Source organism: Arachis duranensis, chromosome 6 (assembly GCF_000817695.3).
Source record: "Arachis duranensis cultivar V14167 chromosome 6, aradu.V14167.gnm2.J7QH, whole genome shotgun sequence".
NCBI lineage: Eukaryota > Viridiplantae > Streptophyta > Magnoliopsida > Fabales > Fabaceae > Arachis > Arachis duranensis.
The window spans coordinates 13,300,712-13,323,289 of NC_029777.3; the positions used below are offsets into that span (position 1 = coordinate 13,300,712).

Here is a 22,578-nt window from a genome sequence, read left to right on the forward strand (position 1 = left end):
TCCTCCTCCTCCACCCCCACCCCCTCCCCCCCCTTCTCTTCTTCCTCCTCCACCTCCTCCGCCTCCACCTCCACCTCCTCCACCTCCACCTCCACCTCCACCTCCACCTCTTACTCCTACATTACACTTGATGTCAGCTAGTACCACTGGTCCGTATCATGCTGCAGTTGATGCAAAAAAATTTGTAGATTCACAGGTATGCTTTACATCGTCTGGAATTTTACGCTAGATGTAGTTAGTGGCTTCAAAATGTGAGAACTCATGTTAAACGCTTTTACCATCTGATTGGGCTCATATTTGCATGCAGATTGTGAGAGACAACATGCACCACTCTATGGCTGAACCCATGACTGCACCCAGAAGTAGCCAACCTATCAATGATGCAGTGTGCTATCAAGACCCAGAACAAAGAGGCATGCATATGACGGTACCAGAGCCTTCATGTTCTTTCAAGACATCCATGGCACAGCCACAACACAGTTTCCGGTATTCTGATGGTGCTACCCTGCAACACAATGGCTATCCATTACGACCACCTCAACCTGTGCCATCTGATCAGTTTTCTTTCGTTCACAGGGAACAATTGAAACCTCCTCGGGATGGTCCACCACCACCACCACCACCTTTCCACTCCCATAGGCATCACTTTGTGCAGAACATGCAAAGAGAGAACTTCTCTAGCAATCACGATAGATCAAAACCACCTCCATATGACTATCAAGAGAGATGGAATCCTCCCATGCCTTATTCTGGTAAGATTGTGATGACTGATCATGCATATACAATATATACAAATATATAAATTGGGCACCTGGAAGTGGGGAGGCTTGGTGGTTAACCATGTTAGTTTGGGTATGCTTGATGTTTTAATAGTTATCTTGTGTTTTTTGCCTCTAGGTCCTCAGTATCATGACAATGGTATGCATGTACCTTATGGTTGCCACCCGTGTGAATCTACTAGTTTACCAGGTCAGGGATGGAGGTTTCCTTCCCAGTCAATGAATCACTGGGATTCCATGCCTTACAGACCACCCTATGAAGATGCAGTTCCAGTAGCTAACCGAGGTATGGACATGCGCATTCACGAATGAAATTTCATTCCCATGTTAAATTTTTTATTGGTTAATTTGGGTTTTTCCCCCTTTGAATTATGAATGTTGCTCGCCAATATTAAGGTTTCAAGATAATCATGTTTCAGGCCCAAGCTATTGGCGACCGAGATGAACATATATTTCAAGAAATGATGACTGGTATACTTTCTATCCTTTGAAAGGCCTCTTGGATTGTCCTTCAATCAATATTAATACCCTTATTTATATTCTTGCCTGTTGAATGCTTAGATATGACCCACTTTTGGCATGGGATCTGGCTATATATAGGAGGTGAATCTAAATTCATTACTCTGTACATGCAAGACAAGGATAATCTGAGTTATGATGAATCTCTGCACAGGACTAAATCATATTCTATTAGATTGTATATATATGTGTCTCCTCTTCTGCAGAATGCAGCAGAGCAGGAAGTCTCATTGTAGATTTTTTGGAGAGCTGTAACTTATCTAGGCATCATGTATCAAATTTTTTGTTCCAAATTTGCATATAATTTATTTCATAGAGGCCCTTATATATATGTTAGAACAACATACAATTTTTTTTGGGGAGCTGTTTCTTGAAGACGTTCTCTAATTTATGGAAAAGCTTTCCTTGGCCAACTTATGTGCAGTGAGATCTAATTTGTCTGCTGCTTATTATAAATGGTTTGCTTTATAATTTATTTTTATTCTGTGAAATGCGTTGCTTTAATACACGTTGTGAATGCATTGCAACCCATGATTTGATATTTTGATGGCTGACAATGAATCATAAAAACGTGTGTGGGGCATTGGTGGCCACTTGGAATTTATGAGGGTAGTTGACATGTTCACCTAATGCAAGCCTGCAAAATCATGGAGGGCATTACTTTCTGTTTTTTGTTCTCATCTTGTTACTCTTGTTTCACTTGAGTGCGCCTCCTTTTTCTCTTTTGGGTGGCCTCTAAGAAGTAAGAACACATGACAGAGATGATTGCCTACCAAGCATTCCAACTGTTCTATTAGCTGGAGCTATAAATGTGTTAGGGTGTTTGTATATATCTCATATACAACATAATATATATTAGTAATAATTTTCTATAATTTTTATTCATAAAACTTAATGAGGGACCTCCAAACTACCTAATTGATTTTATATATTTCCTTTCTTTGGGCAAAGACAGGTACATGATACTTGATTACATATTTATCTTTCTTGCATAAAGGAGTTATCAAACAAAAAACGCTTAAATTAAAAGTAAAAAGAAATTTGATGTATTAAAAACTATAGATAAAAATTCACATTTGAATCCTTAATCGATTGGTTTAAAGACAATTCTTAGCAGCCTTGTTTTATATAAAGAAAAAAGAGAAACATAATATCTTTCAGTTGAGATTACGAGACAAAAGTTTGGCTTATTCAAACTGCGAAACGAATAATTTTGTTTAATAAGATTATAATCTTATTTAATAAAGATAAGGATTATATAATCCCTTAATATTGAACCAGTTATTTTAATGAGTACTTAAAAGATGCAATTTATCAAATGAAATTAAATGATGCAAATTATCAGCTTAGGAAACGCAATGTTAGAGAATAATTACTGCCTATTATTATTAGTATGATGTGTACTAATAAATAATAATCCATTTTAACAGTGACATAATAAAAGGCGCATAAATCAATAATCTATAGTTAACACAAACTATTGTTAGAATGCAAAGTTAATTCATCATGCAGCCATTTCAGTTAAATTAGTGGGAGGAGCTCTATACATTTTCATTGGTTGTAATCATAATCATGTTAGTAAAATAAATAACCAAGAGAAAAAAAAGCCAAATAGGTGGAGTTTACTAAGTTATTCTAAGAATCATTATACAAAAGTTGAATAAGAATTAACAAGACTTAAGTCATAATTCAACATATGAAATATCAAATTTGTTACATGTCTCTTAGCTATTGCTGGACCACAAACATTATTAAACCAAAATTTAGAATTAAGCAGAACAACTATAAATGTAGTGTAACAGTTTAGAAGAGTGTACACACTAAAATCTAAATTAAGAAAGAGGAGAGAGAAAATAGTCACAACTCAACTAAGACTACCTTCCCTTACATCCTCTAACAAAGGGAACGAAGAATAAATGGGAGCTTCAAATTCGGTTTCGGAAAAATCCATCTTTGAATTCACTGTTAAGGTACCCATACAAACACAGTTACTTCATTCTCTTCTGAATCGTAAGCACGACAAACAAAGAAAGATCCTTTTTTTTTCCCTCTGATAATTCTGGTTTTCTATATCACTGTGAAATCTCTTACATGGTTCTTCCACAGGATGCCAAGGGAAGAGATGTGAGCCTCAGCAATTACAAGGGCAAAGTTCTTCTTATAGTCAACGTCGCTTCAAAATGGTATTTTTTACCATAAAAATTCAATCTTTCCTTGTTATCCTTCTGTAATTGTTCATAGTTTAGCTAATTGAGTTCATGGGGTGTTTCAAAATATAGTGGATTCACGGACACCAATTACACCCAGTTAACTGAGCTTTACAGCAAATACAAGGATAAAGGTGTGTTTTTGTTTTTTTCAAGGGTTTGATTTTGTGGCTTTGCGGTGACTAAACTCATTTTCAGTTAAGTTTATGCTAGTGTTGGACCTGAATAATTGGCCTAAGTTGAGTATATACTTTGTTGGTTTGATCTCAGGTCTAGAGATACTGGCATTTCCATGCAACCAATTTTTGAAGCAAGAGCCTGGGTCTAGTGAAGATGCAGAGCAATTTGCCTGTACAAGATACAAGGCTGAATATCCCATTTTCGGAAAGGTATGGTGTCGGTTTCTTTCTAGGGCTTTTGAAGTCTTCATACTTGGATAATTTTTAGCTTATAAGTGAATGTATAGGATTGTAGGAATCTTACAAAACTAATGAAAAGACAATGGCAAATTGATCTATTGGTTGATTGTTTAAAATATTATTTTCCATTGAATGCAATGGACCCAGTGCCATTATTTAATAGAGGTGAGTGATAAAAGTTGGTCACTTGTAAGGGAAAGATAGATAAAAACAATTGAATATAGAATAGTTGTAGGGGAAGAGAAATATACAATAATGACAACTAAGTTTTGTCCCATTAGATGGAGTTGGCTACGTTGGATCAAAGGATGTTATAGTACTCTACATAACCATGTTTAAGCATAATATCTAAATTGATTTTGATCATTTCTCTTTTGTTTTCCTTAGGTTTTCCTCTATATCTAGCTATAGGACTACGGTCTATATGATTCATTCTCCTTTATAGGGTCCTTTTGACCTTCTTAAAATACATTCATCTATTGACCTTCTTAAAATACATTCATTATTCAAACCACCTAACATCACCCTTAAGGATTCAATGGGCTTAATGGCTCATGTTATGGGTGCAAGTCCTTATGCTAGATGTGTTTCTGGGATTAAAGTTGGGCCCTTGCTAATAGCTATAGCTTTTGGCTTAGTGGTAAGCGCTTGATTAAACACAAGATTTGGCTGAGAAGATAAGGTCTTAGAGTTGACCTTTGGTGTAGTCCTATACGAAAAGGAAAACCTTTGGTTATCCTATCTATGGTCTAATGCTAGTTGTGGTCATAACCTATAGGCTGCATGTCTTTGTTGTACAAATATAGGCTATTCAAACTCCTTTCTTCTCCATGGCCTTCCATAAAAGCTCCCGTGGTAACCTATTATACTTCTTTGCCAAATCAGCAAAGGGCCAAAGACTATATGTAAACCTCTTTGGTTTCACCAATATCTGTTAGTCTTCTTAGCAAGTAATCACTTTTATGATAGACCTACTAGGCATAACCAAATGGGTTCTTTGTAATATGGGTCACTTATCCCTATCTCATCTCTGTTGCCCTATCTTGTAGCTTCACAGTGTGATTCACAAGCTTAATCCCTATGTAATTTGCACAATTTTGTATATCCGCATTTTTGGTAAATAGGTGAGCACTGTATCTTGATACCCATTTTTTTAATCCTCTTCAAGACTTCTAGGATTTAGTTGGATTTGAAGTTTAAAGCTGATACATTATATATTGGAAGTTGGATTGGTGAGATAGATGGTTATTGCTTTTTGTTTAAGCATATATATATAGTAGTTGTTTTCTACCAGAAATAAAATAATGTACTTCATGTAGTATCCCCCTCTTCCCCCCTCTCCCAAAAAAAAACCACCACACACAAGCATATTGTAATTTGATTGTTAGATCAGTAGTTGGACCACTGACCTGGTGACTTATCCTTTCTTAGTCTGGGTCATATAGCTATGAATAGGATCCTATGAACGTATATTCAACTTGGAGAAGAAAACTTTTCTCTTTGATGACTTGAACAAGGCTTATAGTAAGGTTTTGTTTTATTAAAAAAGAAAGTGAAGAAAATAAACTATTTAGAGATAACTGCATCGAATGTCAAACCATATATATAGTGGCCTCTAAAGCAGAGCTCCCTCTTACATCTTGTTGCATAAGTTTTGTAGTTATGATCCTAATTGCTATTATGCTGCAGTATCAAAAATATGTTCTGAAACAAAAGATTCAAGTCAATTTTGAAAAGATACACTACTTTCTGTGTGTATTATAAACTTTTTTTTTTCAACAGAACCATTAAATCTTGGCTTGTTCTACTGCATCATAGTTTAAACCCTCTCCTTTCTCTTTTTAATTTTTATCTATTCCCATTTATCTTGAACCTTCTAGACGACTAGTGGAAAGATTGTTACACTGATCACATCTGCTTAACCTGTTAATTGCACAAATATTTCAAAGATGAATACACAGTTCATATCTGCTTAACTTCTTACATGCACATGTGTTCTGATATGAGTTTGTCTCTCTAAGCTAGACCCTTGGTATTCTTTGTTTGTCTGCGACTGCAAGTGTGCTTATTGAATAAATTTGAATTATAACTTGCCCAGATGACATATCTTTGTGTTAGTCTTACTAAAATAATACAGTGCCTTTGTTATAAAGAAGTGGATCTCAATGTTAAATTACAAGATGTATGTGCTATAATCTCCAATCTACCATGTAGTGATTTAATAAAGATGCACAGATTTTTCTTTTTTCTATTTGCAGGTCCGCGTGAATGGATCAAGTGCAGCACCTGTCTTCAAATTTCTTAAGTCACGTAAATCTGGATTTCTGGGGTCTAGGATAAAGTGGAATTTCACTAAGTTTTTGATTGATAAGGAAGGGGATGTCATCCAGCGATACGGTCCAACCACTGAACCATTGGCAATTGAAGTACTCTCCCTCTTAGTTCTCTGATTCTCTCTTTATTCTTGTGTGCGCGCACTTGCGTGCAAGGGTGCTTTCTCTCTTGCACATGCTTGTTTTTGTAGCTGAAAATCACTGACTTACAAGTTGTTTTGTCATCTTTGCAGGATGAGATCAAGAAGGCATTGGGGGAGGCTTGAAACTCTTTGGAGTTATTTTAAAATTGATTGTGATGAAGATAAGTGAAACAGGAAGAATGTATATTTAGTAGATGGTGTTTCTTCTAGTGTTTATTGATCACATATTTCATGTCTAGGGTCTTCTCTGTGTTATATTGTTTGTTGTATTTAAAAAAAAATGAACTTTAGGCCTTGTGGTATAGTTTGTTATTTTAAGAGTTGATTGATGAGAAATGTACCAGAAAAAACAGTAGTTGATTGATGGAATTTACCTTTAGTTATTTGTTTCTGTAAACTTGTAAGAAAATGTGAATTAGTTTGGGCAGGAAATTATGTAATGATTTGTTTATTTACTTTATTTTCCCTTTAGTTATTCCCTTTCTGTGTCATACATAATTTCCTGCCCCTGATATTACTTTATGCATATCTGCGGTGAATAAAAACTTTAAAAAAATGTTAAATAATACATAACAAAGGGAAAATAGAATGAGATTGATACCTCATTATCAGAGATGCCATGACCTTTACGTGGCCTAATGTTTGAGTCAAGAGAAGAACAAAGTTGAACAAAATGTAGATAGAGAGAGAACAGTCATATAAAGCAAAGCATTAGTGCTTCTTATCCATGTAAACAAACCTGAAAACAAGTATGCTGATATCTTGCAAGGCATTCAAAAGCAGATGGATAAGATATCTTGCTTTATCTGCTTTTGAATACCTTGCTTGCAAGATATCAGCAGCCTCACAATCCATTAGGCATCTGATATTTTCTGGAAGTTCTGCATAAGTCAACCAAATAGAAGTAAGATTTTATTACAGGCAGTAGAGGAGTCAAACTCAAGTAAAGTACATTTGAAAACAATTTAAAAGGAGGGTGCAAAACAGCAACTCCATCCTCCATTTTTCATTCCTCAAAATCAAAACGGTTAACATAAACTTCTCTTTCATTCTATCACCTTACATACTTAATTAGTAAGCATGCAAACAACAGGAATACATGTTGATGTTCTTTTGGGGCCATTTGCTTCCACTTATTTATTTACACTCTCAAACATAGTCATTAGTGGGAGCATCAATCCCAATTTCCCAACCAAAAATTCAACTCAAAGAGTAAATAAATAACAAAAAAGAACCTAACTTTAGAACACCCCAGAATCTTCCACAGCTCTCAGCGGACATAGTAACACTCAAGTAAAGTTCCCCGGAACAACCAATTCCGGAATTCAATGATTTAGGAAGACTCTTCCAGAGAATATTAACCTTCTTGATCTCCGGAAATCCTAAAGAGCATTTCAGGGATTCAAGAAGATATGTCTAAATTTGATAATATTTTACATGACAAGCAATACATATACATACATAAGAAGGATATCATCAAACAAAATAAACAACAAACAACAACAAAGCCTTGTCCCACTAAGTGGGGTCGGCTACATGAATCAAACGACGCCATTGTGCTCTGTCATGTATCATGTCTACACAGAGACCGTTTACATGTAGATCTCGTTTGACCACCTCATGGATGGTCTTCTTAGGTCTTCCTCTGCCTTTCGCCCTTTGTCCATCTTCCATCTCATCCACATTAGAAGGAAAAATATTTGAACAAAATATTATATTAAATTATTTTTACAAGAATAAAAAACAAAAAACGAATCCCACCCTGAATTGAACATGTAAGTTTATACGAGTTTAAGGCAAACTCCAGTAGCCATGTGTATGCAGCAGAAATGTGCTTTCAAATAATGTCCCAATCATAATTCTGTTTATCAAAGAATTTTCTAAATGATGTTTACACAACAACAACAAGAAAATAGAAATAAAGAGGACAATTTCTAAATGCCTTATGTGCAAATCACCAGATTAAACTAAATTTATGAAACACCATCAAGTGGTATGGAATTGTTTATGAGTATTCAACAAGTGTGACAGTGATGCAATCATCACCCTCCATTCTCTTATCTGTAGAAGTAAAGTTTCCTTATGCAGCTGAACACTTGCTGCTACATTTTTTGAGTCAACATGAATGGCAAAGCTCCAAGGAATAGTAACAAAGCAGGAAGAAGCAGAGATAATATAGATCGCTTAAAGTAAATCTTTTATGGAAGGAGAAAATGTTTAGACAAAGGTTAAAAACATATACTTGCACTATGCTCAACTGTAACTTCTAAACTATCTCCTAATGTTAGTCTTCAACCATTTCTAAAGTTTCCAATATCTTCTTTTCCTTTTTGTTATTTAGAAACTTTTCTATCTGATATTGAACTTAAACTCAAGAAGCACCTCCATAGTTGCACTAGAGGCTAAGTTTAATGTGGTTTTTTTAGGAGTTCTATTACCATTTGCTCATACCCTCCTGTGTTCTATCAGAAATCTTGAGTTTTGTTTACAGGTTGTAGCAAAATTATTATATTATTAGGGCTTGGATGAAAAGTAGCTGGGGAGATAAGCATAATCGGTGAGAGCAGACAATATTAGGAACCAGAACATTGCAAAGCATCAATATAGACATCACAGTAAATATTGTTTGATGTAATAACTAGTGTTTGAAGAGCCACAAGAGAAGAGAAGAAACTTACTTGCTTGATATTTCCATACCTTTGATTCTTTCCTTCTTAAGAGAGTTTGTGATAGAACACAATTTCAGAACAAAAATAATTCTTAACATCAAATGCTGCATACTCAAACGGTCACGAAATTTCTCAGACAAGAATAAAGACACACCACACTCGAGACGCTCTCTAAATGAATTTAGAGAACATTCTCGAGTGGAGTTTCAAGGGAAAAAAAAGCGGTGATGACTAGACGGTGTCGCTATTTTTGTATGATAAATTTATTAGTGTACGAGACAATGTTCCAGGGAGGTCTGCATTGTCACTGAAAGAGCTATCTTGTGACTGAATGAACAAAACATTCAAGTGGATCCAACCAGACAGGAAAGAAAACCAAAACCAAAATTGATTCTTGGAGAGGATGAAGCCACACTAACTTACAGAACAATATGTACAACCATGACTTGCCTTGCTCGCCCACTTATCCGAGATGTCTCCGAAAGAAAGATAGAAAGAAAAAGAGAGAGAATTGGTGGTGATATTGTAAAAGAAGAAATATTAGCATTTAAAGAGCGTGAAAGATGAACGTATAGGCAAAACATTATTTCCTTAATGGTGAATAATTGGCCTAAGTTTATATACCTTGTTCGTTTGATCTCAGCTCTAGAGATACTGCCATTTCCAATTTCCATGCAACCAATTTTTGAAGCAAGAGCCTCGGTCTAGTGAAGATGCAGAGTGATTTACTTTCTGCTGTACCTAACCTGAATATGATGTTCAGTTTCTGTCCACCGTTGAGATATAACATAAATAATGATCTTGGAAGACCTTATGGTGGGGTTGAGATTGGCTGTGTACTTGAGAGGTATTGAACTATCGATGATTTTGCATCGTCTTGATAATAAATCATTTCAACTGTTAAAAAAAATTGAAAATATAAAGTGTGATTTTTAATTTTTAGTTATTTTTTTATATTTATTTTTAGTCATATTTATAAAATTAATGATGAGAAATTACATCTTACTTCTTTAGTTGTTAAAAAATTAAAAAGATTTATTTTCACAGAAATTATTTTTAATATGAAAATGAAGATGGTATTTTAGTTGAATATTGATATTTGAAATGTATTACAGTAGTGTGAAAATCATTCAACACACTCTGCACGGATTTTAACATGCATCCACGTGTTGGCCAATATGTTGCCACGTGTCCAGCACGCCTCCACGTTTTGCAACACGCTCTTCATGTGTTGACTTCTCATCTACAAAATCCACTCATACGTAATTACACTAAATAATCTCATTTAAAAAAAAACACCAATATTTTTTCGGGCAATTTACCATAAATAAACTGGCTTACGAATGCACCTAATTCGCTAGAAGGGTGTCGCGGTTTATGTGTGATTTGCAAACGTAGATAAACCACTACCCTTTTCGCATCTACATCTCTCCATCTTCTTGTTCTGCATCACCATGATCACTATGCCTCTAGCATTAGTCCTACTGCATTGCTTATTCTCCCATCATGCTTTTCAATTCTCAGATTATTCCGCTTTCTTTTATATATATATATATATTGATTTTTTCAGCGATCTTTTTTATTATTTTGTTTTAATTTTATCAAAAAATCAATTTTTTGGCATTGGGATGTTGTGTTTATTTATTTATTTTTGTTTTTTTAGGCTATGCCTTCTTTAACTATTGGTTCATTTCATTGTTAAGTTTTCTGCCATTTGATCAAAAAAATCTCAATGATGTTCCTGATTTTTCCTTTAAGTTTAAGAACAATTTATTTACATAATATCAAATATAAAATAAATTATAATCTTAAAATAATTAATTGCATTTATATAAATCAACTATTAAAAAATGAGACTAATAAGTTAATCTATTATTTACCATAATTCTTTTAATTCAGGTAGTACCTACTCAATACTAAATAAAAAAATTTAACAAATTAAAAATATTTTTATTATAGACTAGCTAAATATATTTTTATTATTTTTAACATTTAGAAATATGGTATTTTAAAAAAAATTAAATATAAAAAATTAAAAATAAAAATTATTTTTAAAAAATAAAAATAAAAAATGAAATCTAAACCTTCTTAACAACTCTCTTCTCTCTTTCCATGATGAGATGTGAGACATGAATGAAACACTGAAATTTGAAGCCGGTGAAAACTATGTTAAATTAAAAGGTTTAGGTTGAAAAATGTTCAACTGCAAGCAAAAAACATATATACACAGAAACTGCGAGATCCCTACCGCAGTTATTTTGCATGTCTAACATAAATCGCTATAGAGTAGACAGTTTGTAATTCACAAACAAACCGCGATACTACTATTACGGATTATGTGCAATTTTGGTTTCGAACATAATCCGTAAAATCTCTGCAGCGACTTAAGTTTATTTATAAACGGTGAATCCTCCGTTGCGGTTTATATAATTTATGAAAAAAATATATTTTAGTATTCGTTTTACAAAATATATATTCTAGTAAAATTAGAAGTCAAATTATTTATTTTGAAAAAAAAAATTTCATATAAAAAAAATCAGCCTCATTTTCACATTGTTTCCTCTTACAGTGAAAGCTGGATCGCATAAGGCGTGGTGTTCAACATCACTATCAGCCAAGTTGAAAGCTTGTTCAACCTAGATTGCTTTGTGTAGATGTGTTAAAAATGGGCTTAGTCATATTTTTGGTAATTATGGAAGAAATTTATTTTTGGCAATAATGGTTTTGATGAGAGGAAAATTAGGTAAAATAGAATGGGTACAGTTTAATATCATATTTGTGTTAGTTTGTTTAGGCTAATTTTTTTTTGTTATGGAAGTAGAAGTGGTGATATATTTTAATATTGTAATTTGTTGTGTTTTTTAAAATTGTGGAAGTACAAAAATCGGAGGGTCCGATTTCTGTACCTCAAATTTTTTATTTTTTTTTATCACAAATCGGACGGTCCGATTTGTGTACCTGTCACAAATCGGACAGTCCGATTTCTGTACCTCTACAAATCGGACGGTCCAATTTCTGTACCTCAAATTTTTAAAAAATTTTTTACTACAAATCGGACGGTCCGATTTGTGTACCTCTAGAAATCGGACGGTCCGAGTTCTGTATCTCTAATAAATCGGACGGTCCGATTTGTGTACCTCTAGAAATCGGACGGTCCGAGTTCTGTATCTCTAATAAATCGAACGGTCCGATTTCTGCTTTTCCTGTTAAACGATTCCACATTTGAGTATAACACCCCAGCAATCCACATTTTAAAAAAACACCACTACCACTCCAATATTAAAAATAAAAATTTCGTTTGTTTATTGTCCATTATGAATTTATTATTTATTTGTATTAATAAAATTGAAATATTTTAATATATATGTAATATATATTAAATGAATAAATGAACAAAATTTTAAGTTATGTAATATCATGCAACAGATGTATATAGAGGCCTCACATGGATCATGAATGAGGGGAGATTAATATTATTGGAAAATATATCCCTTGAAACTTGAAGGCACCAGGTTAGTTTGGTGTATGTTAAATTGAGCATGTGACATGAAATTAATTTTTAGTAATGTAGTTTTTTGAAAACGGTAAAATAAAAATTTAGAAAAATAAAAACGAATAAAAAGAAAATATTTTGAGAACAAGTAGATTTCTAATTTATATGGAAGTTATGTTTAAGATGAACTTGAAATTGAAAAATTGAATAATTATGTTTAAATTTAATTTTTGTAATTCAGACAATGCAATTTGACTGGTTAATTTTTTTTGGTGTACATACGGAAAAAAAATTGAAATATTTAGTTAAAAAAGAATAGAAAAATTTTTTAGAATAAAGAAAAAGGGGTTGATAAAATTATTAACGTATTTTTTTTTGAACTACAAAGAGTGATTAAATATATATTTCTTTTGTTGTTGATAGCAATGCCGAAAATAACATGAGAATAACTATTAACGTTCTTTGCGTTGGTTGTTTTTCTTTGTTTGTTTTATGTTATTTCTATTTGTTGTCTTTTTTTACTCCATTTTATATGTTGAGCTTATTTTTAAAAAAAAAAGGAAAAAAGGAAATTTGAGTGGTATAAGAGAAATATCTTTAAATTGAAAATGTAGTTAGGTTTAAATTAATTTCTTTTTAATGCAACAAACGATTGTTGCATTTAGTAGTTGGTATGCCCCGTTTCATTTTCATAGTTGAATTAATGGCCCATGTAAAAAAAAGCCCAATTTATCTAATATGCAAATTATTAAATATTAAATTAAAAAAATTCATAATATAATATATTTGGTATAGGATATATAATTACACATAAGGACTACCAAATAACCTATATTGGATTAGAACTTTGAAGTAATTATATTGAATAACTTTTGAAGTTTTGTTTTGACAAAATTATCTTATTAACACAAAAGTTTTGTCCGACAAGATGGAGTTGGCTACGTTAAATCAAAGGATGTTATAGTACTCTACATAACCATGTTTAAGCATAATATCTGAATTGATTTTGATAATTTCTCTTTTGTTTTCCTTAGGTTTTCCTCTATATCTAACTACGATTCATTCTCCTTTATAGGGTTCTATTGACCTTCTTAAAATATATTCATTATTCAAACCACCTAACATCACCCTTAAGGATTCGATCGGTTTAATGATTCATGTTACAGGTGCTAGCTCTTATGCTAGACGTTTGTTGTACAAATACAAGCTATTCAAACTCCTTTTCTTTCTTTGCCAAATGAGCTAACTTTCACCAGTATCTCTCTATTAGACTATTAGTCTTCTTAGCAAGTAATCACTTTCATGGTAGACCTATTAGGGTTCTTTGTAATTAATATGGGTCACTTATTCCTATCTCATCTCTGTTACCCTAGCTTGTAGCTTCACAGCGTGTCTCACAAGCATAATCTCTATGTAATTTGCACAATTTTGATACCAATTTAATCCTCTTCAAGACTTCTAGGATTTAATTGGATTTGAAGTCTAAAGTTGGTACATTATATATTTGGAAGTTGGATTGGTGAGATAGATATGAATATAGGATCCTATGAACGAATATTCAACTTGGAGAAGAAAACTTTTCTCCTTTATGACGTGGAGTTTTTTTTTTTTTTTGAGGTCCAAATTCAATATTTTGAGAGTATTTTTTTGTATTTATTGTGTCAAAATTTTAATCAGATTTTGGGGTCATTGAGAGGTAGAGAGTGTAGCAAGAAAGTAAGAGAAAAAAAGGAAAAACAGAATTTTTGTTTCTATGCAAAGAGAGAAAATAGGTTTTAGATTCTTCACTTTGAATACTTCTTAAAACCAGAATACTCCTTAAACTAAAACCAGAATATTTCTTAAACCAGACCAATTAACCATCGACTCTGATACCACTCGTTGAGTTGGGTCGCCGTGGGGAGCTCTTGACAATTGAAGAGACTTCAGAGAAGAATCCTTGTTTTCTTTGATGTCAGACTAACTTTAACACTCCTCACACTTGCAATATTAACAATCTCCCCCTTAAGTGTGAGTCTTCACATCAAGCCATCAACTCACTATTTTTATTTGTGCTTTCTCCTTCACATGTCCAACCACAATGATGACACTCAATATTTTTATATATTCCTCGAGACTTGTTTCTGCTTTGATCTTTACTTTTAGGATCTTAACTTTTGTTTTTTTCCCTAGACTAATAAACAAGAACAACTGAATGTGTGACTAACTTTATATACTTTACACACTTATCTTATAAACTCATCACTATTTCTTTCTTCTTTTGATGTGGGACTCCTCACACTTGCAACACTTCCTCAAGTGTGAACTCCCTTCTTTTTAGTTCCTCCACCATAAGTATTCGTCCATCACACATTTCTCACACTTGCAACATTAACAGAATAAGGTTTATTTGAGTCCAAACTACGCATAACACATAATTTGAGCCATTTTTAAAAGATTTACTTGTAATAATTTAATATTAAAAAGAAAAACTCAAGCAAATTTCATTCTATTTTCTCTCTTTAAAAAAAATTAGAAACCATTAATTTGTAAAGATTGTATGTGAAGAAACAAAGCATGTGAATTGATAATGATAGTGACAACCATATTGTAAGGGGAAGGAATGTTTTAAAGAAAATTAACATAATTAAAATATGACCAATGCTATGGTGAGGAAGCAATTTTTTTTTCTCACGTGTTGAACGTACGTAAACTATCAATATCTATGTTGCGTGTTAATAAAAAAGGATTAATTAAGTAAAATTGATTAATAGTTAATGTTATTAATTAAGGGCGTGGGCTTTTTTTATTGGACTTCCAATATTTTTATTATTTGATTGGTCTCCAGTTAATTGTTACTGGTTTTGGTTAATGTGATCATTTATTTGTTTCATATGAAAATTAGGTTTGGAAAAAAAAAACTGAATGTAAATTAAAAATATAGATTTAGTTTGATAAAAAAAATTTCACACAGAACAATGTAGGAAATGTTATTGAAATTAAAAATTAAATAGATTGAATTTAAATTAATAATTTAATAGGATTCAATTTGATAAAAAAAAACGTACTGCTATTATTTTTGTCGTGTAATTAATTATGTTCATTTGTAAATAATTATTTATTTTGTTTTGAAAATAATTATTTTTTGCAATATATATAAGAAAAAAAAAATCAAATTTTTTATCTTTATGATAATACAAATAGAGAGTTTTTATTATGTTAACATGATGCTCATACATTAAATTTAAAAATTATTATCACTAGAAATCTTTAAAATTTTATTTATAAATTATAAATTATTACTTTTTTAGATTGTCACTTTTTGAATTTTTAAATATGCTTTATTAGGTTATTAGATATTTAATTTTTAATATTATTGAACTAATTTAAAAAAAAATATTTATAAATTATTTACATAAATTGTTATTTTTTTAATTTTAAATTATAGTTATATTTTATTTTTATTATATAATTATTACTCTTTTATTTAAAAAAAAACAAATAAATTATAATTTTTGAAGAAACTAAGTTCACATAATAATTAATATGAATTTAAACCAACCTATCATTATGCACAAAGTTATGGAATCATCAAGTATCTTATAATGGTGAATTATACTGTAAAGATATAAGTTTACATATTTTTTTTATGGGATGAAAAAGAGATTAAAAAAGGTAGGACTCACACTTTGAATAACAATAAAATAATAAAAAATAATTATAAAAAAATTTATTTTCGCTCTCTATACCACTTCTTTTTTTTTTTTATTTGCACTAAGGTATCCATCAGGCCGGAAGCCCAATGACTATTTCCTCGGGTACTGCAAAGGCACACAAAATGGGGCACCCTCCCAAGCAAGCAAGCTCCATTCCCATCCTCCAGTGAGTATCGAACCCGGGAGAGATGGTTAAGGGACACAGACCCTCATCCATCTGTGTCAACTTGCGTTGGTTCTCTCTATACCACTTCAATCTGTATAGTAGAGTGCCCTTCCTATAATATGGATTTAGTATTGTGAGTTTTGACACTCTCAATGCTCCTGAATTTGATTACACCTAATTGGTTGGTAAATTTATTGTTTTAGAAAAAATAAATTCATTGATAAATTTATTTATTTCATCGATTTTTTCTTAGCAAACTTATTGACAACAAACTCTTTTTATCATTTTAAGTTATTTGCTTAGGTTGTTACTTTTTTAAATTCTAAGTTATTTGCATTTTATTCTTTTAAATTATTATTTATTATTTATTTAGGTTGTTATTTTTTAATTTTAAGTTATTTGCTTAGGTTATTTTGTTTAGGTTGTTATTTTTTAAAGGTTTAATTATTTTGTTGGTCCCTATAGTTTCACCAAATTTTTAATTAGGTTCCTATACTTTTTTTTTCAATTAGGTCCCTACACTGTTTTTAATTTTGTAATTACGTCATTTTCATGTTAAAAATATTAAAATTAACATAATATTTTTACCAAAATACATGCGTTCAAATATTAAATTAAATTTTTTATTATAAATATCTTCAATTTAAGAAAAAATATCCAGTTAACTCTAATATTTTTTACACTAGGAAGGACTTAATTTCAAAATTAAAGTAGTGTAGGGATCCAATTGAAAGAAAAAAAAGTATAGGGACCTAATTAACAATTTGGTGAAACTAAAGGGACCAACAAAATAATTAAACCTTTAAAAAATAACAACCTAAGCAAATAACTTAAAATTAAAAATAACAACCTAAATAAATAATAAATAATAATTTAAAAGAATAAAATACAAACAACTTATAATTTAAAAAGTAACAACCTAAGCAAATAACTTAAAATGATAAAAAGAGTTTGTTGTCAATAAGTTTGCTAAGAAAAAAATCAATGAAATAAATAAATTTATCAATAAATTTATTTTTTCTAAAACAATAAACTTTCCAACCAATTAGGTGTAATCAAATCCAGGAGTATTGAGAGTGTCAAAACTCACAAAACTAAATCCATATTATAAGATCCTGACGATTCTGGAAATCTATGCATATCGATATGTTGGTTCAAATCCATATTAGTTATTATGTGAACTTAGTTTCTTCAAAAATTATAATTTATTTGTTTTTTCTTTAAATAAAAGAGTACTAATTATATAATAAGAATAAAATGTAACAATAATTTAAAAATTTAAAAAATACCAATCTACATAAATAATTTATAAATAATTTTTTTAAATTAGTTTAATAATATTAAAAACTAAATATCTAATAACCTAATAAAGCATATTTAAAAATTCAAAAAATGACAATCTAAAAATAATAATAATTTATAATTTATAAATAAAATTTTAAAGATTTTGAGTGACAACACCTAAGCAAATAATTTTTAAACTTAATGTATGAGCGTCATGTTAACATAATAAAAACTCCCTATGTATTTATATTACCATAAAAATAGAAGATTTGATTTTTTTTTCTTATGTATATTACAAAAAATAATTATTTCCAAAACAAAAAAATAATTATTTACAAATAAACATAATTAATTATACGACAAAAATAATATCAAATTATCAGTACATTTATTTTTATCAAATTAAATCCCATTAAATTATTAATTTAAATTCAATCTATTTAATTTTTAATTTCAATAACATTTTTTACATTGTTCTGTGTGAAAATTTTTTTATCACACTAAATTTATATTTTTAATTTACATTCAGTTATTTTTTTTCTAAGCCTAAATCAGTTGGAGACTAACTAGATAACAAAAACATTCAAGGTCCAATAAAAAAAGCCCACAATCTTAATAAATAACATTAACCAATAATCAGTTTCACTTAATTAATTGTTTTCTATCAATACGCAACACAGATTTAATAGTTTGCAGATCTTGTCTTCTTCTATTAAGACTCACACTACACACGTACATTTATTATTTGCTCACATACGTTTATACAGGTGAAAAAAAAATTACTTTCTCACGATAATATTACCCTTAAAATATACCTTAAGTTTTATATTATCTTTTTTCAGTCTTTTCTTACGTCATTGTTCTATTAATAAACAATTTTTTATATAACTTTACTTTTGCTCCACCCTTATTATTATTGTTCATAACATTTAAGAGTTATCAAAACTTCATTAGAAAAGATCCAAAAAAAAAATAAAAATAAAAAGTACTTTATTACCACTCATATATAAAGGAAAGTAGCATAAAATCGGGCAAACTTTAGCCGCTGATGATGGTAACCTTGACACTCAATAAAGTAGATATTTTTTTCACCATTAGAGAATGAAAATTATTGATCTAGTTTTGAAGAAATAAATAAATAATAATGCTACGCCATCAATTAATTTTATCAATCAAGTTCCAACTAAATCAAATATGTACGTACAATTTTATTTTTATCTAGTTGTTGACTTGTTGGCGTTGTCTTCTTTTTTTTTTCTCTTTTTTAATAATATCGTCTCTATCTTTTTTTTTAAAGCACAAAAATTTTAATTTACAACATAATATTATCTATTATACAAAAATATTGGTATACAACACAAAATTTTAAAAAACTACGTGATTAAAACATTGATACTCAATAAGTAAAATATACACAATTTAAAAATATCAGTACATATATAATCCAAGAAATTTGATGTGCATACACATTTTGAAAGGATTATATATTCAAAATATTAATACGCAACCAACAAAAGATATATCATACAAAAATTTTGATATTTAGCACAAAGTTTTTATGCACAAAACACAATTTTTTTAAAGACTACAATTATCTCACTCAACCAACAAAATATATTCATAATAAAAATTTATATATTATGTGTAAAAATTTATGTGTTATATATAAATATTTATGTAATATATCAATAAATTTTTATACTTTCTAACAAAAAAAACGGTAATGCATACGCATTCTTTTTTTTGGTGAATTTGTGTTAATTAAACTTAACTATAAAAATGCTTGTAGGTGTAGGATAGCCCACAAATAAAATCATGGTGATTGCTAGTTTGCTACCATTCTACCAATTACAAATCATGGCCTACAATAAAATTAGAGAAATTTTTGGGTAACAATTTTTAATATTTTTTGTTATCATTTAATTAATATAAATATTAAAGGGATAAGTATGATTTTGGTCCCCAATGTAGGGGTCCAAAATTTTTTTCGTCCCTTGCCTTTTTTTTTCGCAACAAAATGGTCCTAGAGGGTTCAGTTTGTTTTAAAATCGTCCCTTAGACGATTTTACCCCTATGGTCGTTAGCTTCCGTTACAACCGTTTTAACATATATTGATAATGTTAATTAATATAAATAATAATAAAAGGAGTAAATAATGGAATTGAATGAATGTGAAGTACAGGGGAGGGAGGATGAACGACGGGAGCTGCTGCTGAAGGTTGACGGCTAGGGTTCAGGAGACAGCGGCGTCCATGGCTGCCCAGAGCTCAAGAGCCTCACGTTTTCGTTCAGATGCGAAGGAGTTTCTCTGTGGCCATGGTGAAAGGTCGATTTTGCGAACGTCATCGACGAAGGATAACCCGGGACGAAGATTTTGGGGTTGTGTATACTATGAGGTAACGTGTTTTTCCTATTCTGCTATTGTGGGTCTGAGGATTTGGGATTTCTTCATATGTTTCTGTTGCTTCTGTCAGGTTCAGGATGGCTGTGATTTCTTCAGATGGGAAGATCCGGAAACTGGAGGTGTTCAGCAAGAGGTTGAATTTGCAAGAAATAGGAGGAAGATAACGAAATTAAAGGCAAGATTGAAGGAGGTGGAGACGAAGCTTTGGTTCGTTAGCGCTCTTTGTATTGTTGGGTGGGTGGGGTTTTTGTTCTTATTACTGCAGAATCAGTATAACTTAAAGCAGTCGAATGGAATGCACCTAGGTTATAGATGATTTCGTATGGAATGTTATGTGTAGGTAGAGTTTGAGGGTATTTTGTGGTGTTAAAGTGGTTTAGGTGTGTAGCATGTTTGAAACTGTTTGATTTAATGAAGGAAAGTAGTCTTTATTGTTGCCCAAATTATCACCTTCTTTAATGGTGGAGTTGTGTTATTTTATAATGTAAATGTAGTTTTTGAGTAAAGCACAAAATCATTGAATACAAGATCTGAAAATTCAGTAATTAGTAATGGCAAAGATTTCATTTGCAGCCTACTTAAAACATACACAGTTAAACTGTTTGCCTACATATGGCTAGTACCAAAACACAGAGATGCAACACTTCAAGTGTCCTAAGGCACTTAATTAATACCAAAACACAGAGATGCAATACTTCAAGTGTCTTAAAGCACTTAATACCAAAATACAGTAATCAAACCAATGTAACTAAGGTAATGTTCTTAAGGTAAATATCCATTACCAAAAGTAAAAACACTGCTTGCAAAACATTAACACGTGAGAAAGAAAACATTTTCAGATGCATATCCTAAAGATTTTCCCACTGCGATGGAGGTAATTTGGCCATCATCCTCAGCTTCTGCAGGGGTACATGAGGTGCACTGCATTGATTGTTGGAAAATTGTCTCTTTCGCACAGATGACTGGCTAAGGGGCTGTTTGTTGCTGGTGGAGGTTGCAGCTGATGCAGCCTTGTTCTTGGTCTGGGCCAGGATGTTGGGCTGAGTGAAAGCTTTCTTGGGCTGAGGTGCTTCTGTGGTGGGCTGGGCTTGAGGATTTTTGGGCCTTGTGGGGGGTTTTCCTGTGCTGAGATGCTGGCACATTGGTTCTTGATGGTGTGGTATTCCTCTTTCTTCCTCCCCAAACTGTCTGACAAGGTGCCAACTTTGGTGTCTTCTGCTTAGCTCTTTTGGTTGAACTTTGAGCCTATAATCAAAATGTATACCATAAAGACAGTTACACACATATCATGTAGTAGTGAAATTAAATAGATGGCAATGATAATGATAAATGAACCCTAGAACTTAATATGACATACCAAAAGGGGATTCCTCACCGACCTTGGCTGCATATAACCAAAAGGGGCAGCCTTGCTGACAAACAGCCCGGACCCTCACCAAGTCACACTTCTTGAATTTAACGTTCCTAGCTGTGTGGACTGCATAGGCCGCCACTGTGTCCTTGAACTCTTGTTGGGATTCACATAATGTGCCCACCTTCCATTAGTAATTTCCCATGTCCTTTTGAGTCTTGTGCACTGGAAACCTCTGCCCCTCATCCTCAGCAGCATCCTCCCCATCATCAGCACCCGACCCATCTCCTGTAATTACATGGTCCTGCTCCAATTCATCACTGTCAACTGCATTCTCATCATCCAAATCACTAGTCACAACCTTTTTGCCGTTCTCTGCATTCAGTCCTTCGGCTTGGCATTATCTTCACCGAATCCACTTTCATAGTCGTAGACCTCATCACTGTCAGTGAAGTGGATGTCGTCCACACTATTTTTCTCTTCATTAGATGGCAAATATGTTGGGTCATCACTATCTTCACCACTGGTAACATCGTCACTATCTGCCTCATGTCCTTCTTGGCCTAATTCCGCTCCATCGTCCTTATTCTCGCATTCGGCTTCAGCAGCAACCCTAGCTCCATCACTTTTTTGTACATTCTCTTCGAACACCACTAAATCTAGACCACCACCCAAAGGTTCCTCATTCTCACCACCTACCCTTTCTCCCCCCACGTCAAGAAAACCCACCTCTGGGAACCCATCGGCCTCCTCAACCTCATGCACCACAAACAGATCAACAAAGCCTCTCCTCCCAGCTATGGTATACATTTCAATTGCCTCTGTGTCCCCTCTCAACAACTTCAATTGACTCTCAAAATCATCCGCAGTTGGGTCTTTGTACCATAACGCGGCGATGGTGGATTTCAGGTATCCAAGCTGTCTCAATTCCTCGTATGCCTCAAACACACTCCACCGATCGCCGTCAATGTCCTCCACAACTGTAGATTGCCCCTTCAAGTACTTGAGCGTACCATTCTCATATCTAAATGTCCCACCATGGTGCACCCGCATGTTGATGAGCGCCATCTCCTCCCCGAAAAACCCTATTAATCAACACAGGGAGTTAGACAACCA

At 32.2% G+C, this 22,578-nt stretch overlaps 2 protein-coding genes across 3 annotated transcripts in view; both read left to right on the top strand.

Moving 5' to 3' along the window:
• The window catches only part of LOC107492737 (protein HUA2-LIKE 3), a 13,947-nt gene extending 7,112 nt beyond the window's left edge, over nucleotides 1-6,835 (top strand). Inside the window, exons 9-18 of the mRNA XM_016113796.3 lie at nucleotides 142-196; nucleotides 308-752; nucleotides 898-1,065; nucleotides 1,176-1,250; nucleotides 3,213-3,268; nucleotides 3,405-3,481; nucleotides 3,578-3,639; nucleotides 3,776-3,894; nucleotides 6,183-6,350; nucleotides 6,491-6,835. Coding sequence (XP_015969282.1) covers nucleotides 142-196; nucleotides 308-752; nucleotides 898-1,065; nucleotides 1,176-1,250; nucleotides 3,213-3,268; nucleotides 3,405-3,481; nucleotides 3,578-3,639; nucleotides 3,776-3,894; nucleotides 6,183-6,350; nucleotides 6,491-6,523 — 1,258 coding nt within the window. The 3' untranslated portion in view covers nucleotides 6,524-6,835. The remainder of the gene's footprint in view (nucleotides 1-141; nucleotides 197-307; nucleotides 753-897; nucleotides 1,066-1,175; nucleotides 1,251-3,212; nucleotides 3,269-3,404; nucleotides 3,482-3,577; nucleotides 3,640-3,775; nucleotides 3,895-6,182; nucleotides 6,351-6,490) is intronic.
• Nucleotides 7-1,711, top strand: LOC127739761 (protein HUA2-LIKE 2). Of its 2 annotated transcripts, XM_052263439.1 has the most exons (6): nucleotides 7-196; nucleotides 308-486; nucleotides 577-752; nucleotides 898-1,065; nucleotides 1,199-1,250; nucleotides 1,341-1,711. In XM_052263439.1, the coding sequence occupies exons 1-5, from the start codon at nucleotides 131-133 to the stop codon at nucleotides 1,222-1,224; spliced, it is 615 nt and encodes a 204-aa protein (XP_052119399.1). In that variant the 5' UTR covers nucleotides 7-130; the 3' UTR covers nucleotides 1,225-1,250; nucleotides 1,341-1,711. The 2 variants fall into 2 exon arrangements, with proteins under 2 accessions (XP_052119399.1, XP_052119398.1); XM_052263438.1 differs by having other exon boundaries at nucleotides 308-752.
• Nucleotides 6,836-22,578: the final 15,743 nt, after the last annotated feature.

Excerpts from the sequence above, each read along its gene's own strand:
- LOC127739761 (XM_052263438.1), top strand. The coding sequence starts at position 131 with ATGTCAGCTAGTACCACTGGTCCGTATCATGCTGCAGTTGATGCAAAA. Across the intron at positions 197-307 it reads AAAAATTTGTAGATTCACAG|ATTGTGAGAGACAACATGCA; the intron begins GTATGCTTTACA and ends ATTTGCATGCAG. Across the intron at positions 753-897 it reads TCCTCCCATGCCTTATTCTG|GTCCTCAGTATCATGACAAT; the intron begins GTAAGATTGTGA and ends TTTTGCCTCTAG.